This window comes from Podarcis bocagei (assembly GCF_964188305.1).
Source record: "Podarcis bocagei genome assembly, chromosome: Z".
Classification (NCBI taxonomy): domain Eukaryota; kingdom Metazoa; phylum Chordata; class Lepidosauria; order Squamata; family Lacertidae; genus Podarcis; species Podarcis bocagei.
Window position 1 is genome coordinate 2,349,698 of NC_138140.1, and position 17,093 is coordinate 2,366,790.

Consider the following 17,093-nt stretch of genomic DNA (forward strand, 5'->3'; position numbering starts at 1 on the left):
CGGAACGCCCCCCCCTGGCAGGACATGGAGGAGGCAACAGCCCCTCTCCTGCTGGCAATCGGTGGGATAAAGGCCTCTGAGCAGCCAGGGTCTCAGCAGCACCCGGCCCCAGAAGTCACGGGACTCCAACTCCCATCATCCCCCACGGTTGGCAGCGCTGGCTGGGGATGATGGGACTTGGAGTCCAACAGGATCTGGAAGGCCCCTCATTCCCTGTCTCTGCTTTAGAGGGAAGCAGAAGGGAGAAGGAAAGGGCAGAGGTGGAAGGCACCTCAGGGGTCATCTAGCCCAACCCCAGCAGTGCAGGCATCACAGCTAAGGAATCCCCTTGCAGGTAGTCATCCAACTTCTGCTGGACTACAATGTTGTTGTTGTTGTTGTTGTTGTTGTTGTTGTTGTTGTTGTTGTTGTTGTTGTTATTAATAATACCCCACCCTCCCCGGCCAGGGCTGGGCTCAGGGTGGCTAACACTAGTAAAATTACAGTAAAAACATAATAGAAAAAAGCAATTTAAAATACAGGTTTAAATGCAATTTAAAATGCAGCCTCATTTTAATAGTAGCCCATGGATCAAGACCATAAGGGGAGGGAAATATAAGGGTCAGACTGAGTCCAAACCAAAGGCCAGGCGGAACAGCTCTCTCTTGCAGGCCCTGCGGAAAGATTTCAAGTCAATTTAGTTATTGCATTTACAGTGGTGCCCCGCAAGACGAAATTAATTCGTTCCGCATTTTTTGTCGTCTAGCGAATTTTTCGTCTTGCGAAGCACGAAATCCCATAGGAATGCATTGAAAATCAATTAATGCGTTCCTATGGTCAAAAAAAGTCGAAACAAAGCCAAATTTGGTACAACAACAGTTTATTAACTGCTCTTTAAAGTCACACATACTGTAAAGAGCAGTTCAAAAATTGAAGGGAAAATAAATTAACTTTATAAACAAAACATGTCTTTTTTTTAGACAAAGGAAACAAAGCCGCGAGACGTTTTCGTCTTGCGAAGCAAGCCCATAGGGAAATTTCGTCTTGCGAGGCAAATCGAAAACGGAAAAACCTTTCGTCTAGCGAGTTTTTTGTCTTGCGAGGCATTCGTCTTGCGAGGTACCACTGTACCTTTTCCTCCCAGGAGCTCATGGTAGTGTACATGGGTTCTCCCCTTCATTATTTTATTCCCACAACAATCCTGAGAGGTAGGTTTAGTAGGAGAGAGAGAGGGGAAGGAAGACTGGCCCAAGGTCACCCAGATGGTTCATGGCTGAGTGTGGATTTGAACTCTGGTCTCCCATGCCCTAGTCCATTGCTCTAACCACTACACCACATGGTCCTTCAGGTTCGTGTCATCCCTGACCATTGACCGTGCTGGCTGGGGGCTTGGTGAGAGCTTGGTGTTCTACAAATGTGGAAATACTCCGTTTTCTTTTTTATAATTGTTGCCACATGCCCAGTGCTGTAGAAATTCAATATGATGGTGGTGGTGATGATTGCTGCTGAGTGCTAGGTGTTGTTCAAACATTGAAAATGCCATAGTGAGGTTGCATGGTGTGTGTGTGTGTGTTTGTGTGTGTGTGTGTGTGTGTGTGTGTGTGTGTGTGTCAGCATCGCCCTTGAGCCAGTGCCATGGACTGGACTCATTCACTTCAGCCCCGACTGGGCTAGGCGAGCTGGGTAGCACTTCCAGAGACCACCTTCTACACAGGAACAGGTCAAAGTGCTGTGGACTCACAGCTTAGAGTTGTGAGCACCGGATTCACTTCCACAAGAAGACAGTCTTCGCACAGCAGAGTATAGCAGAGCATAAACAATTCGGAGAGCAGCTCTGTAGAATATCTTCTTTATTCTATAACTACAACTATAATACACAACTATATACAGAGCTAAATGAGGTCTAAACGAAAAATTCTGAACTGCACTGAGTGTCTGCAGCTGCTCTTAGCAGCAACCTTATCTATACACAAGATCTCTCTCTAACACTCAGTCTCTCTCTCTCCTTTGATGTGAGGCTGGAGCGAAATATGTAGAGAGCAGAAACCGCCCCTCCTCTCTCGAGAATCAGCAGAGAACATCAGCAGATTCTTGGATATGGGAGCGGTGAAATCTCCTCAGTGTGAAGGGGGCACACAGGTGCCAAAATATCTGCTGGAACACATCATGAGTTTGGACAGCCATCTGCCAGGGTTTCTTTATCTGTGGTTGAAGGGGGTTGGACTAGATGACCCCTGGGTCCCTTCCAACTCTACAATTCTACGATCCTTTGAGCAATAGCTACCAGTTGCCATGAAAGTTCTATTAGGAGCAACAGGACCTCTCTCTGTCTCTCTTTTCACGAGTTCACACACACAGGAGGTAACACCTTTTGTAAAATCATGAACCATCTAAAAATGAGGGAAGCGTACCTTTTTCTTCAGAATTACTGTTTTCAGTCATTTATGAGGATTAATTCAACATAACCTACTAAAATTTCATTAATAGGGTGAGAACCCTGGTAAAAGCATCTTTTTGTATGAGGCTATAATCTCCTACCCTCTTTAGAATTTTAGAACATACGACAAATGCTGCTGGATAAATAAATAATAAATAATTTTTTATTTATACCCCGCCCTTCCCGGTTCAGAAAACCAGGCTCAGGGCAGCTAACAACAAATTTAAAACACCGAATTGATGCAACCAAAAACAGCATAAAAATGTGAATAACAATAAATTCAGAATTCAAAAGTCAATTTAGGGGGGAAATCCATCCAGTAAACATTAGATCAGTGTTTCCCAACCTTTTTTGGGCAAAGGCACACTTGTTTGAGGAAAAAAATCTCGCGGCACACCACCATTACAGCCCCGTGACGTCAGCGCGCAGCGTCACGCCGGGAGGGACGCACGAAAGTGAAAGTTTTCAATTTTTCCCCCTCCCCCTTGCCGGGGAACCTCCAAGCTTTGGGGGTGGGGGGGGAGGAGGCAGCAAAGCGAGGGACTGAGGGACGGCGGCAGCTGAGGCGGCGGCGGCTGTTGTGGTGGTGGCGGCGATAGCGGGCGGAGGAGGGGGTGGCGGCGGGGCCGAGGTGGCCGGCGGCGGCGGGGGAGGTGGCGGCGGGTGGAGCAGGAGGGCGGCCGAGGCCGGTGAGGGAGTAGGGTTGCCCGGGGCTTGAGGAGCCGTCGCCGGGAGTTGCTGCTGCTGTTGTTGCTGCTGCTGCCCGGACATGCCGGCCTCCTCCTCGTCCGCTGTCTCGCGCTCCTCCCTTTTGCACGCGCTGCCCCGCCGCCGCCCCATTGGCTGGGTCCTGTCAGCTGATCCTGTGTGTGTGTGAGGGGAGAATGGAGAGAGAAACCTCGGCACCACCACCGCGGAGCCGCCCCCGGCTCGACGCGGATCCTCGCCGCCGCCGCCTCTCACCGCCCGACTCGTCCGCCTCCCTCCCACGGCACACCAGCCAACTTCTCACGGCACACTAGTGTGCCGCGGAACACCGGTTGGGAAACACTGCATTAGATGATCACCAGGGCTAGCTGGCTAAATTAGTCCTGTTTGGGCCAGCGAGGAGACCAGGGGAGAATTAGCTGTGGGATCCCAGAGCGGGTAATCTTCATAAAAAGGGGAGGGAAGAGAAGGGAAATAAAAGATCAGGCTAAGTTCCAATTGAAAGCCAGGTGGAATAGCTCTGTCTTACAGGCCCTGCGGGATGGATGAGGCCAGTGACCTATTTGGCCCCTCCAGCATCCTGTTCTGGGAGAGGCCAACTAGGTCGCTCACTGGGAATTCCACAAACAGGGCATGAGCACAACAGCAGGCACCCCGCCTGCCCCTGCTTATGGCTTCCAGATGCCCTCCATCTCCAACAGACAGGCTTTGTGAGTAGTAGCTGCTGGTAGACTTATCCTTCATCTGTTCAGTCCCACCATCGGTGCCAGTACCACTTCTGGATAACTGAACTCAGCCATTCTTCATTCAGGGCAGATCCAAAACACTGTCTAATGCATAAAGGTAAAGGGACCCCTGACCATTAGGTCCAGTCGTGACCGACTCTGGGGTTGCAGCGCTCATCTCGCTTTATTGGCCGAGGGAGCCGGCGTACAGCTTCCGGGTCATGTGGCCAGCATGTCTAAGCACTTCTGGCGAACCAGAGCAGTGCACAGAAACACCGTTTACCTTCCCGCCGGAGCGGTACCTATTTATCTACTTGCACTTTGATGTGCTTTTGAACTGCTAGGTTGGCAGGAGCTGGGACCGAGCAATGGGAGCTCACCCCGTCGCAGGGATTCGAACTGCCGACCTTCTGATCTGCAAGCCCAAGAGGCTCTGTTTGTGCATTGAAAAGCCAGTTATTTTTTAACAAAATCATAAGAGGAGCCCCTAGGAAATTATTGCCTTGCAGGGGGCTGGACTAGATGACTTGCGGCAATTCACTATTGTTGCAGGGACAAAGTCTTTGTGGCAGTTTTTAGGTGCCTCTAGTGGATTGCCATTGCTGCTTGGGGGTTAAAAGAATTCTGGCGCCTAATACAGTCATACCTCGGGTTACAGACTCTTCAGGTTGCGTTTTTTCGGGTTACGGACCCGCTGAAACCCGGAAGTACCAGAACGGGTTACTTCCAGGTTTCAGTGGTCATCCATGTGCAGAAGCGCTAAATCGCTCTTTGCACATGGGCAGAAGCGGCGAATCGCAACCCGCACATGCGTAGATGCGGCGCTGCAGGTTGCAAATGCTGCGGGTTGCGAACATGCCTCCTGCATGGATCATGTTCGCAACCTGAGTGTCCACTGTACTGAATTCCTCAGAGCAGGTATAGACTTTAACCTGAACAGACTCAAATTTGCATTTTTAAAAAACCCCCAAAACAAAATTACAGACAGAATACTTTCACCTCCTTTGGGGCAGCAGTCTGTCTGTCTGTCTGTCTGTCTGTCTGTCTGTCTATCTATCAATCATTTCAGGAAAAGCCCCTGCCCCACTTTTATAGCTGGGCATGTTTAGCCTGGAGAAGAGGAGGTTAAGGGGTGATATGATAGCCATGTTCAAATATATAAAAGAATGTCACCTAGAGGAGGGAGAAAGGTTGTTTTCTGCTGCTCCAGAGAAGCGGACACGGAGCAATGGATCCAAACTACAAGAAAGAAGATTCCACCTCAACATTAGGAAGAACTTCCTGACAGTAAGAGCTGTTTGACAGTGGAATTGGCTGCCAAGGAGTGTGGTGGAGTCTCCTACTTTGGAGGTCTTTAAGCAGAGGCTTGACAACCATATGTCAGGAGTGCTCTGATGGTGTTTCCTGCTTGGCAGGGGGTTGGACTCGATGGCCCTTGTGGTCTCTTCCAACTCTATGATTCTATGATTCTATGATTCTATAGAAAAGCCATGTATTCCTCTCCACACAAATCCTGTTCTGACAACTTGAAGTGGCCCTGATCCTCAGCTCAGCTCGAACTTGTTGTAAATGGATGCTCTACAAGTAGTATTATTCACGTACTGCTGTGGAATTTGTGGGGTAAGGGTGGGATCAGGTTTTGGGATGCTGTTTTCACCAAACATTTCCCTTCAGTTTCTGATATTAATATTTGGCCAGCAAGATTCTTTTTTATATGCTTCCTAAAAAATGCCTGAAGCCATTCTTGCAACTTTACAGTGAGTGTCGGTGGGGAGACATAGCAGTAAGAACAAGGTCAGTTAAAATTGGATTTTGTGCTAACGAGATCGGTGTGTTTGCATACTGACTTGCTGAAGTCATTTGCAGAGGTGGAAACAGAAGTCTCACCGGGAATTATGTATGCCGGTGTTAATCAGAACGGATAACACTTCTGAAAAGTCTGCTGAACAAATCCCTTTTGGAACAAGATGACACCTTCATCTGCCATGTTATTTGCATAATATCAAGGAATTAGCATAATTAGCCCAGAAAGCAGAAAATGCTTTGCCCATTAGGGTCCTGTTCTGTTGTATCTGGAGCAGGGAGCGTGGGGATTTAATGATGCTGAGTTTTTTGGCCTGAAGGGGGAGCCCTTGACTTTCTTATGAGATGCAAGGCAGACTTTGTCCTGGTCTGGAGCCAAGGCTATCAAAAATTGCAATTTTGCAACATCCTGCTTGGGCCTGGACACCATTTTTAGGTTGGTTAGGGATGTGCATGTTTGTCTGCATCCATTTTCCCCAACCGGGTGCTCTCCATATGCTTTGGACAAGACTTCCAAATAGCCTTGACCGCTGACCATTCTGGCTGCAGCTCATATGCGTCAGCTGACAACTCTGCTGGACTAGATGGGTCAGGGGCCGTTCTTGTGTTCTTAAGAAGTGATTCCACACATCTGCAATGTTGTCTCTTCTGCTTTTTGGTTTTGAAAAGCTGCATACCAGTTGCAATATACCACAGTGGTGGCAGCGAGAATGGTGATAGTAACTGAAGTCTCCTTGGGGCAGGGACCTGTCTGGGTTTTGTTTTGCCAAGGCCACAGCGGCTGAGCATGGCTGCTTGTGGTCCCATTGTGCTTGGGCTGAGAGTTTCACCTGGTTGGGGTCTTGTGCAAAAGCTTTAAGGGGGAAGGTGGGTTTGCGGGAGGGGAGGTGAAGAGGAGGTGGGTTCTGTGAATGGCTCTCTGGTCGTAAGGTGGCAGCGAGGGGCGAGGTGGAAGTGGCAGAGGATGTTGGAGAGCAGGGTTCAAATCTGTACTCGGCACGAACCTCATGGGGTGTGTGACCTTGGGCCTCTCTCAGCCTAACCAACCTGCCAGAGTTGCTGTGAGATAAAATGAGGAGCAGGGAAGGCCATATAGATCACCTTGAACTCCTTGGATAAACAGGTGGCATATAATTATTCTGGGGGGGGGGGTGAGGGTAGGTAAACAGGCAAGTGGGTGGGGCCCTGTGAGGCATTTCGAAGAGCCCAGGGCGGGGGTCTTGGAAGACAGGCGGAACAGCTGACGGCTGGGCTTCCTTTCTGGGTTGCTGTTGCCATGGTTACAGCGGCATTGTTTCACCAACACAGCTGCGGCAGCTATGCAAACAGTCAGGTCCCATAACTCCCTGATTTCCTGGTGTGCGGCTGGCTGTCCCCCCCTCCCCCTCTGCCTTCCTTTCCTGTTTGTTCCTCACCTTCTCTGGAAAATAGGAGATCTGTTTCACGTGTTTTTGCCTTTCGCTCTCACCTCCACGACACCCTTTCCCCCCCAGGGACCCATGCGTGAAATGTGCTGCTATTAGCTTACGGGCTGTACAGGTGCGGTGGAGAATCGGGCCGCGCTGCAGCCAGGGCTTGCAAAAAAAAAAAGAAAAGAAAAAAAGACGTGGCTGAGAGCAAAAGTTCCCGTAACAAAAAGCTGCTTGCGGAGGAGCTAGCTTTATCTTCCTTGTTTATTTACAGTGGTACCTCTGGATGCGAACTGGATCCATTCCGAAGCCCCGCTCGCATCCTGAAGCGAACGCAACCCGTGTCTGTGCGTGCGCGGGTTGCGATTCGCCGCTTCCCCGCATGCGCGTGGCGTCATTTTGAGCGTCTGCGCGAGTGGCAAAACCCGGAAGTAATGTGCTCTGTCACTTCCTGGTTGTCGCGGAGCGTAACCTGAAAATGCTCAACCTGAAGCACATTTAACCCGAGGTGTGACTGTATTGTATTTCTATCCTACCTTTTCACTCAAGGACCTCAAGGTGGCATATATGGTCCCCCCCCCCTTCATTTAATCCCCATAACACCCTTCTTCGGCTCAAGGCCACACCCAGTCAGCTTCATAGCCAAGTGGGGGATTCAAACTCGGGTCTCCCAGTTGTCCGACTAACACCTGGCTCTCTTCCTTTATGATAGTCTTCACCAACCTGCTGGTGAGCTCTGTTTTATGCACACGTGTGTTTGTGGTGTATGCATGGCAGGGTGGGGCTTGTTGGGGGCTCTCTTTGCATGTACTCCTGCAGGGGCTCCCAACCTCCTCCACCTCCTTCCCCCCAGAACATTTGACAATTGTTGAGGGTCCTGGACGACCGCTTAACATTTTCCCTCTGCAAAGGCAGCCTTTGAGCAGGAGCTGGAAGAAAACCTTATTCCTGTGCCTTTTCCCAGAATGCTGGCACAGTGCAACAGCAAATTCAGCTGGCGGTTGCTACACACCAGAACAAAAGCACCTGGAAGCAGGGCCTCTTTGTCAGCTGCCCCTGAAGCTCTGCAACCTTTCGTCAGAAGTATGAAAACATCCCCCTTTCCTTGGGGTTCAGATGTTGCTGCAGAAACTCTTCCTCTTCAGCGTTTTTTCACCCAGTTTTCTTGAATCTTGCTGCTTTTCTTTTTAATTTTGTTATACGTCTACCAGGGTGATTGTCATTGCTTTGAGCCCTGCAAAAAAAATGGATTAAAACAGAGAAGAAGCCTACCTCCTGGCATGTGCAGAGTGCCTTTCCTTCAGCCCTGGACAATTAACCAATAATGTGCTCTCATTATGGGTCAGGGAAGAAATTGTGGCTGTGGGGGAAATGGTGCAAAAGTAACGGTCTAACTCAGGGGTCAGGAAACTTTTTCAGCAGGGGGCCGGTCCACTGTCCCTCAGACCATGTAGGGGGCCGGACTATATTTTGAAGGGGGAAAATGAACGAATTCCTATGCCCCACAAATAACCCAGAGATGCATTTTAAATAAAAGGGCACATTCTACTCATGTAAAAACACGCTGATTCCCTGACTTTGCACAGGCCGGGTTGAGAAGGCGATTGGGCCGGCTCCGGCTCCCAGGCCTTAGTTTGCCTACCCATGGTCTAATTCCCCTGCCCTTCCCTGCCCCAGTCCTGGCACTGTCATCCTGATCTGAATCACATTTTCAGCTCAACAGTTTTTTCCTCAAGGAAGCTGCATTGCTGGTCTTAATCAAGGTTTCTTAAAAATAAAAAAGATTTTATTGACGTAAATTAAACTGAGGCGACAAAAATAACAGAAGTACAAAACAACAACACCACACTATATATCTGGGGGAGACTTAATGTTAGGTTGGAAGAGAGAGAGTACAAGGGGTTGGAGTAGATCACCCTATGGATCCCTTCCAACTCTACAGTTTTATGATTGGGAAAGACGAATTTCATGCCATACTGGGGGAAGGGCAGTTCTGTGTTGCCTCTATTTGTCGTATGTGAGATAAAATCCCACCAAAGAGCACAGAATTTTTCAAGGACCCACAAGCCTTTGGCAACACATAATTTATGAGGTTTTGGTTTTTATAGCAAAGCAAAAGTCACAAGTCCTGTAAAGTTTTCCATTTGGGGGCAACTGAGGTTCTGGCAGCTGCTAGCATCCCTGTCGAGAGTTCCCAGGAGCTGAAACCTTTCAGTCGATAGGTCTATAGATTTAGTAATCAAAGCTGTGGTGAAGTTGAAATAGCTTGTTTTGTGTATTTTGGTCACTTCTTGACAAACCACTGTCCAAAATCTGAATACCTGTGGGCAGTGTCACCACAGGTGGAAAAAGGTTCCTCTTTCAACCCCCCCCCTTTTATTGGTAAGTTCATCTGTGTAGACGTAATGTGAAGTTTGGCTTTTCGATGACTTTGGAAGTATAATAATAATAATAATAATAATAATAATAATAATAATAATAATAATAATAATTTATTTATACCCCGCCCATCTGGCTGTGCTTCCCCAGCCACTCTGGCCAGCTTCCAACAAAATATTAAAATACCGTAATACATCAAACATTAAAAGCATCCCTAAACAGGGCTGCCTTCAGATGTCTTCTAGAAGTCTGGTAGTTGTTGTTCTCTTGGACATCTGGTGGGAGGACGTTCCACAGGGAGGGCGCCACCACCGAGAAGGCCCTCTGCCTGGTTCCCTGTAACTTGGCTTCTCGCAGTGAGGGAACTGCCAGAAGGCCCTCAGCAATTCATTAGAAAAGGAGAGTAGGGTTCGATGAAACCTCCTGTTCAGAGGCAGTCTACCTTTTGAGTACCAGCTGCTTGGTAGGAGATATGCTGTTGGGCCCCTATCCTGCCTCTGGGCTTCTGGTTGACCAGCATGGGAAATGGGTTATTGGAGTAGATGGGCCTTTAGGCTGCCTACTTTTATCTGTCATGTGTGTATCACATTGCCTCCCTCGTCTCTCCCAGTCTGGAATAACATTTCCTGCCCCCTGCTAACCTAAAAAGACAACCCCTGCTCTTAAATCCTTACCAAACTGTCGGTGTGAAACGCTTTGACAAATGCTGTAAATGAGAGGTGCCCTGCCAACATATTTTTTCTTCATTGGTATTTTGAAATTGGCATTGATTTAAATATTAGTTACCGTATTTTTTGCTCTATAAGAAGCACCAGACTATAAGACGCACCTAGTTTTTGGAGGAGGAAAACAAGAAAAAAATATTCTGAATTTCAGAAGCCAGAACAACAAGGGGGATTACTGCGCAGCGAAAGCAGCGATCCCTCTTGCTGTTCTGGCTTCTGGGATAGCTGCACAGCCTGTATTCGCTCCATAAGACGCACACACATTTCCTCTTACTTTTTAGGAGGGAAAAAGTGAGTCTTATAGAGCAAAAAATACAGTACTTAAAAAACGAAGATTCCATGGGTGTGGGAGAGCTACCGGATGCCTGCCTCCAGATCTGTATTCCTTGCGCATTTGAAGAGGGCACAGAAAAGGTGGGATTCCATCCCTTGGTTGTTTTCCTGAGAATTACACATTTTTTGCCTCACTCTCCCCAACCTTTCCTCTTCCTGAGTAAATCAATAACGAAACGAACCAGGGGTCCTCCTTCCTCTCTCGTTGACTGTTGTGGGTGTCATACTTGCTCCGTGAAGCAGCAGAGGAAGAAAGAATTCCCCCAATTAGCATGCTAATTAATTTCAGACACCCCCCCCTCCTTTCCCAAAGCAAGTTGCCTTCAGAACTACCGTATTTTTCGCCCTATAGGACGCACCGGCCCATAGGACGCACCTAGTGTTTTTGGGGGGAAATCAAGGAAAAAGTTTTTATTTCCCCCCCAGGTTTGCGCAGCCATCCCCAAGCTAGAAGAGGGAGACGGAGCGCTCCGTCTCCCTCTTCTGCCTTCAGGGACAGCCTCTCTAGCCTCCGTGGAGCAGCGGCTTGCCCCACTGTCCCCCGAGCTTGTGGGGCTGGTGATGGGGAGAAGCAAGCTTGCTTCTCCCCCCCCCCCCGCCAGCCTCCAGATCAGGTCGGGGAATAGTGGGTTGGCGGCGCTCCGCCTCCCTGTTACCCCCGAGCTTGTGGGGCTGGCAGGCGGGAGAAGCAAGCTTGCTTCTCCCCCCGCCAGCCTCCAGACCAGGTCGGGGAATAGCGGGGTGGTGGCGCTCCGCCTCCCTGCTATCCCCCGAGCTTGTGGGCTGCAGGCTGCTGCCCGCAAGCCTTGCGAGCCCGCGGGACATCCCGCAAGGCTTGCAAGGCTTGCGGAGAGGTCTGCAAAGCCTGGAGAGCGAGAGGGGTCGGTGTGCACCGACCCCTCTCGCTCTCCAGGCTTCAGCGAAAGCCTGCATTCGCCCCATAGGACGCACACACATTTCCCCTTCATTTTTGGAGGGGAAAAAGTGCGTCCTATAGGGCAAAAATACGGTAAGGCTTTTTAAAAAGGCATTCTTGGAAATAATCTGGAGATCCTCCCCTTCCTGCAACCTCCCACCTTTGCCCACAAAACTTCCATAGTAAGGGGGCTGGGTTAACCGTAAACAGCCAGGGGGTGTTTTAAAATGTTGTTGCTCCAGTGGTGAACATGTTTTTTTGCAAAAAGGGGTGGCAGTGGGAATGAAGGTGCTCTGTGCTGCCGCCTCCTCAGAGGAGGCCTGGAAATGGCCTCTGCATTCACCCTGGGGAAACCGTTGCATCATAAGTCTGGCGTCTGTTGCAATACTCCTCTGAGTGTTCCAGTCAGTCTTGGGGGCACAGGCTTGTTTGTCCCGGGGGGGGGGGGTGGACGCATGATTTGAAGCAGGTGGGAGGGGGTGAACTGGAGGGCAGCAAGCTTGCATCAGCTTAACGGTCCCCCAGGATTAAGTAGTTGCACCGGTGAGATGGCTTTCAGGCAAAATTTCTACGATCTCTGCTGCAGGTACCCAACTGCGTCCCCAACTCCGTACTTCTGTTAGAAGTTGGTGAATGCTCAATTTCAACTAAAGCGTGGTGGGCTGCCCTAAAACATTGGCTCAGGATTTCAGTGTTTAATCTAGAGAAGGGTTTGTACCAACACCTGACCAATGAGGAATTTGTCAGCAAATGGCAGAAAACCATGGCTAAAAAAGCCACCTCCTTTGGTCTGTCTCCCCCCCAACTGTATTACCTGAGTTACGAAGGCGCCCAAAAGATGTTAAAGCAAAGATTATGGGATAATGCACACAGTGACTTGCGATCTTGATCACACGCAGTCTGTAGTCTGCTGGCAGTAGGAGTACAATATGGGTATGTCTTTAAGTTAACATCTTACATTAAAAACCTGACAGTACCAAACTATCGAAGGCTTTTCACCAAAGCCAGACTAAATGTCTTTCCTTCTGCAGTGTTGGATGGCAGGTTGAGAGGAGTTCCCTACCAGGACAGACTTTGCTCATGTGCTCAAGACATCGATTCCATAAAAAATATTTTGTTGCATTGGGCAAAATATGAGCAAGCCAGGGCTGAACTGATAATACCCTTGCTGGTACCTTTCCCGGGAAATTCAGAGACTCACTATGTCAGGTTCCTACTGGAAGACCAGACAAATGCTAGAACATTAGCAGTGGCAAAGTTTTTATCGGTGGTTGCAAGAACAAATGATCCCTATATTCTAAACAAAATGCTTGTTTAACCTGGAGGTAGGCTGTATGAATTGTGTATTACTTTGTAATGATTTGTTGGGTCTATGGACCGTAATAAAGATTGATTCATTGATTGCCAAGCCAGCGAACCGGGGCAACAAGAGGTTGGGTTTCCTCTTCTAAAACCTGGTTGGGGTTCTAGGGTGTTTCTGTAATAGAGCAGAGAAGCTGAAATGCCATTGCTCTGATGGTGAGCGGTTAACTTTTGTTCCTTAAATTGTATGTTTCTGTGCATGTCTTTCTGCAATAATTTATTTTGGTCTATTCCATCTTCAAGGGACGCGGGTGGCGCTGTGGGTTAAACCACAGAGCCTAGGACTTGCCGATCGGAAGGTCGGCGGTTTGAATCCCCACGATGGGGTGAGCTCCCGTTGCTCTGTCCCAGCTCCTGCCTACCTAGCAGTTCAAAAGCACACAGTGCAAGTAGATAAATAGGTACCGCTCCGGCGGGAAGGTAAACGGCGTTTCCGTGTGCTGCTCTGGTTCGCCAGAAGCTGCTTAGTCTTGCTGGCCCGGAAGCTGTATGCTGGCTCCCTCGGCCAGTAAAGCGAGATGAGCACCACAACCCCAGAGTCGGCCACGACTGGACCTAATGGTCAGGGGTCCCTTTACCTTTACCTTTATTCCATCTTCAAGCACTCCGCTTCATTGGATATACATAATATCAGAATTTGGGGGGCATCCAGTGAAGCTCTGGTTGGCCACTGTGCGGACAGGATGCTGGACTACATGGGCCATTGGCCTCATCCAGCAGGGTTCTTCTTATGTTCTGTGTCCTCACAACGGCCCTGTGGGGTTGGCCCAACATCACTTGGTGAGCTTATGGCTGGGGCGGCGGCAGGGTTTTTGAATGTGGGCCTCCCTAGTACAGCCTTCTCCATATGGGTGCCTTCCAGGTGTTTTGGATTGCACCAGGTTTGCAAAATCTGCCCAGGAACAGCCAACGTGTTGTTGGATTCTAGCCCCAGCCACCCCTCCCCAAGCCAACATGGCCAACAGTCAGGGAGGATCGGAACTGTGTGGTCCAGTGACCACGTTGGCTTTCCATGCGCTCGTCAGCACAGTTACTGCAGGTTTCCTCCAGCCCATGATTAAAAAATAAATAAATGACCGCCAATGCACCAAATTTCAACCCTGCAAGGAGAAAAGCTGAATTCCGAAACCCTGTAAATTGGGCAAATGTGCATATCTTCCACCCTGCGCCCCTGTTCCATGAGAACTGAGCACAGTGTTGTTTCCTTTTGAGGAAACAGGCGCAGGAGTCGGAGGACAAAAGCGTCTCCCGGATCACAGAGAAGGGGTGATGTGCCCACCAGTCCTGGTAACTGTCTGCTCAGAAGTAAATCCTGTGTCCAATGGGGCTTCCTCCCATGTAAATGTAGGCAATAGAATTGCATACCTAAATTGTTTCTAATTTATGTATAGCATTCGCTTCAAAGTTGTATGTACCTTATCTCTTCCTCTTCTACTTTGCTGCAGTTTCCTTTTGGCCGCCGCGTTCCCTGTGACATCTACTGGCACGGTGTCTCGTTTCACGATAATGCCATCTACTCGGGCCAAGTCAACAAATTTCCAGGTAATAGATTTATTTGCGTCACTCATTTAAAAGAAGCAGTTGTACAAGGGAAGAGGGGGAGCCCTTTGTGGTGTTTTCTGTCTTCGCAGACAGACAAGCCCTCTTCAGGTACCTGAAGGTTGTCTCATGGGAGATGGAGCTCCTAGGACCAAAACCAACTCCATTAATTAGATCCGCACTTCGTTTTTCCTCCATTCACCTAACGCTTCTTCAATAGACCCTCTTCTCCCTTAAAAAGACCAAACCGTTTTATGTGTACAGTGGACGCTCGGGTTGTGAACGTGATCTGTGCGGGATAGACGTTCACAACCTGCAGCATCTGCAACCCACAGCAGCGCTTCTGCGCACACATGGGTTGTAATTTGGCGCTTGTGTGCAAAGCACGATTTAGCGCTTCTGCGCATGCGGGACCGCCGAAACCTGGAAGTAACCCATTCCAGTACTTCCGGGTTTCGGCGGTCCACAACCCGAAAAAACGCAACCTGAAGCGTCTGTAGCCCGAGGTATGACTGTAATTGGAACTGTTCTGCCAGATTCCTGGCCATGTATAAAACCAACACTGAATACCAGCCTGTGAAAACTTGTCCTTTTCATGCACGATTTAGCTCCTGGCACATGGGTGGCGTTTACCGCCTCTTGTCCAGGGGTGCATAACCTCAGGCCTGGGATTCCTCCCCAGGCTGTACCCCCTTCTCCCCTGGCTGCCCCTGCCACGGACCCTGATCTGCACGGACCCTGATCTGAATGAGAATGTGTCCCTGAGCAATGTCTCTTGCTTGCTGGGATAAGATGGAGCATAGGGAGGGGAGCATGGGTGCAGAGGCTAGCCTGCTGGTTGGTCAGTGGTAAAATTTTCACTCATTGCCCAAAATGCTGTGGTAGGCCTGAGTTGGGCTCTCATGCCGGAAGTGGCCCACACTGGTCTCCCCTGGCTGCTGGTGCCCCTCAGGGTGTCAGACATTGGGGAGGGGGTGTTTGTGTGATTTCCTAGCCAGTTTTGGTGTATTGGTTAAAGTGCCAGAGTTGGACCTGGGACAGATCAGGGTTCAAATCCCCACTTGGCTGTGAAGCTCACCTGGTGTGGCCTTGGAGAGGCCAGTCACTGCCTCTCTCAGCCCAACCTAACTCACAAGGTTGTTGTGAGGATTAAATGAGAAAGGGGAAAAACCACGTACACCGCCTTGAGACAGAAACACAAAACATGTAGTAAAAGCAAGAACAGAACAGAACAAAACAATGACCATCGCCACTGAACTGAACTGCAACACTTCCAGTCTCAGAAGGAAAGCTGAGACAGGTCCCCCCCCCAATAGATTATTTTTAAAGAGAAGAGGTGAGTTTTAGTCAACCTTTTCCTAATATTAGGTCTATCAAACTTCTTAAAGCTCCCTTACTTCTCCTTTAATCTCTACCTGAATCCGGTTAAGTAAGAGCTAAGCGCCCAAGATATTGATTCATCACAGCTCACAGCTCTTTCTGTTTATTGCGTTCTGCAAAGAGCTGTCAGGCTTTGCTCCCTTGGAATAGAGTTGGCAGGAAGGCAGCTCCCCCCCCCCCCCCATGCCAAACTTAATGAAACACTGAAGTTTGGTTTTCTCTGCTAGCTCCGATGATCAGCCAACTTGGCTGCCTCTTCTCACGTATGAAAGAAAGCTCTGTGGCAGGATAGGTGTTCGGTCCCTGCTTTCCTCCTTCATGGGGTAAGCAAGCAGCAACAAAACAGGATAGTATTGGGCAGTGTCAGCCTCTGGCCAAAGACGGGAGAGGTCCAGCCACAAGACAGCTAGAATGAGAACCATAATTAAAAACACAGGTACAGATAGAAGGAGGAAAGTGCTCAAGAAACAAAACAAAACCACTTTCCTAAAACAATGGGGCTAACCGAGACCACAATGGCCGCCGAGACCACATAACACCGGTCTTGAAAGACGTACATTGGCTCCCAGTACGTTTCCGAGCACAATTCAAAGTGCTGGTGTTGACCTTTAAAGCCCTAAACGGCCTCGGTCCAGGATACCTGAAGGAGCGTCTCCACCCCCATCGTTCAGCCCGGACACTGAGGTCCAGCTCCGAGGGCCTTCTGGCGGTTCCCTCATTGCAAGAAGCAAAGCTACAGGGAACCAGGCAGAGGGCCTTCTCGGTAGTGGCGCCCGCCCTGTGGAACGCCCTCCCATCAGATGTCAAAATGATAAACAACTACCTGACATTCAGAAGACATCTTAAGGCAGCCCTGTTCAGGGAAGTTTTTAATGTATGATATTTTAGTGTTTTTTGGTTTCTATGGAAGCCGCCCAGAGTGGCTGGGGAAACCCAGCCAGATGGGCGGGGTACAAATAAATTATTATTATTATTATTAAATAAGTCTGTGGCCCTCCAGAGGCTTGTGTGCTGCGACGGCCCTCATGCCTGACCACTGGGCATGCTGGCTGCAGGGAGCGCTTTTGGAGGAGCACCCTTGTCCTAGACTTGCCCGTTGTTGAGGCCCTGCTCACAGCTGACCTTCTTCCTCAGGCATGACCGAAACGGTCCGGAAGATCCCCTTGAGCCTTGCCATGCGGACGATGCAGGAGCTCTTCCCCACCGAGTATGACTTCTACCCACGCTCCTGGATCTTGCCAGAGGAGTTCCACATTTTTCTCGCAGAGGTGGGCTGTCCTCGCTAAGGTCTTTGAAATTTGAAAGAAGTTGGTATTTTAGCATGGCACTGCCCAGTTTGGAACTCTCTGCCTTTTGATACCAGGCAGGTGTTGTACTTCATTGTTCGCCTGCTAAAAA

General features: G+C 49.4%; 1 protein-coding gene and 1 long non-coding RNA gene across 2 annotated transcripts in view; both read left to right on the forward strand.

Annotated features, from left to right (window-relative positions):
* LOC308579117 overlaps window positions 1–17,093 on the forward strand; it is a 522,075-nt gene that overhangs the window by 121,542 nt on the left and 383,440 nt on the right. The window lies entirely within an intron of this gene.
* The window catches only part of TTLL11 (tubulin tyrosine ligase like 11), a 72,814-nt gene that overhangs the window by 9,836 nt on the left and 45,885 nt on the right, over window positions 1–17,093 (forward strand). The window contains exons 2-3 of the mRNA XM_081179735.1: window positions 14,222–14,318; window positions 16,830–16,963. Coding sequence (XP_081035861.1) covers window positions 14,222–14,318; window positions 16,830–16,963 — 231 coding nt within the window. The remainder of the gene's footprint in view (window positions 1–14,221; window positions 14,319–16,829; window positions 16,964–17,093) is intronic.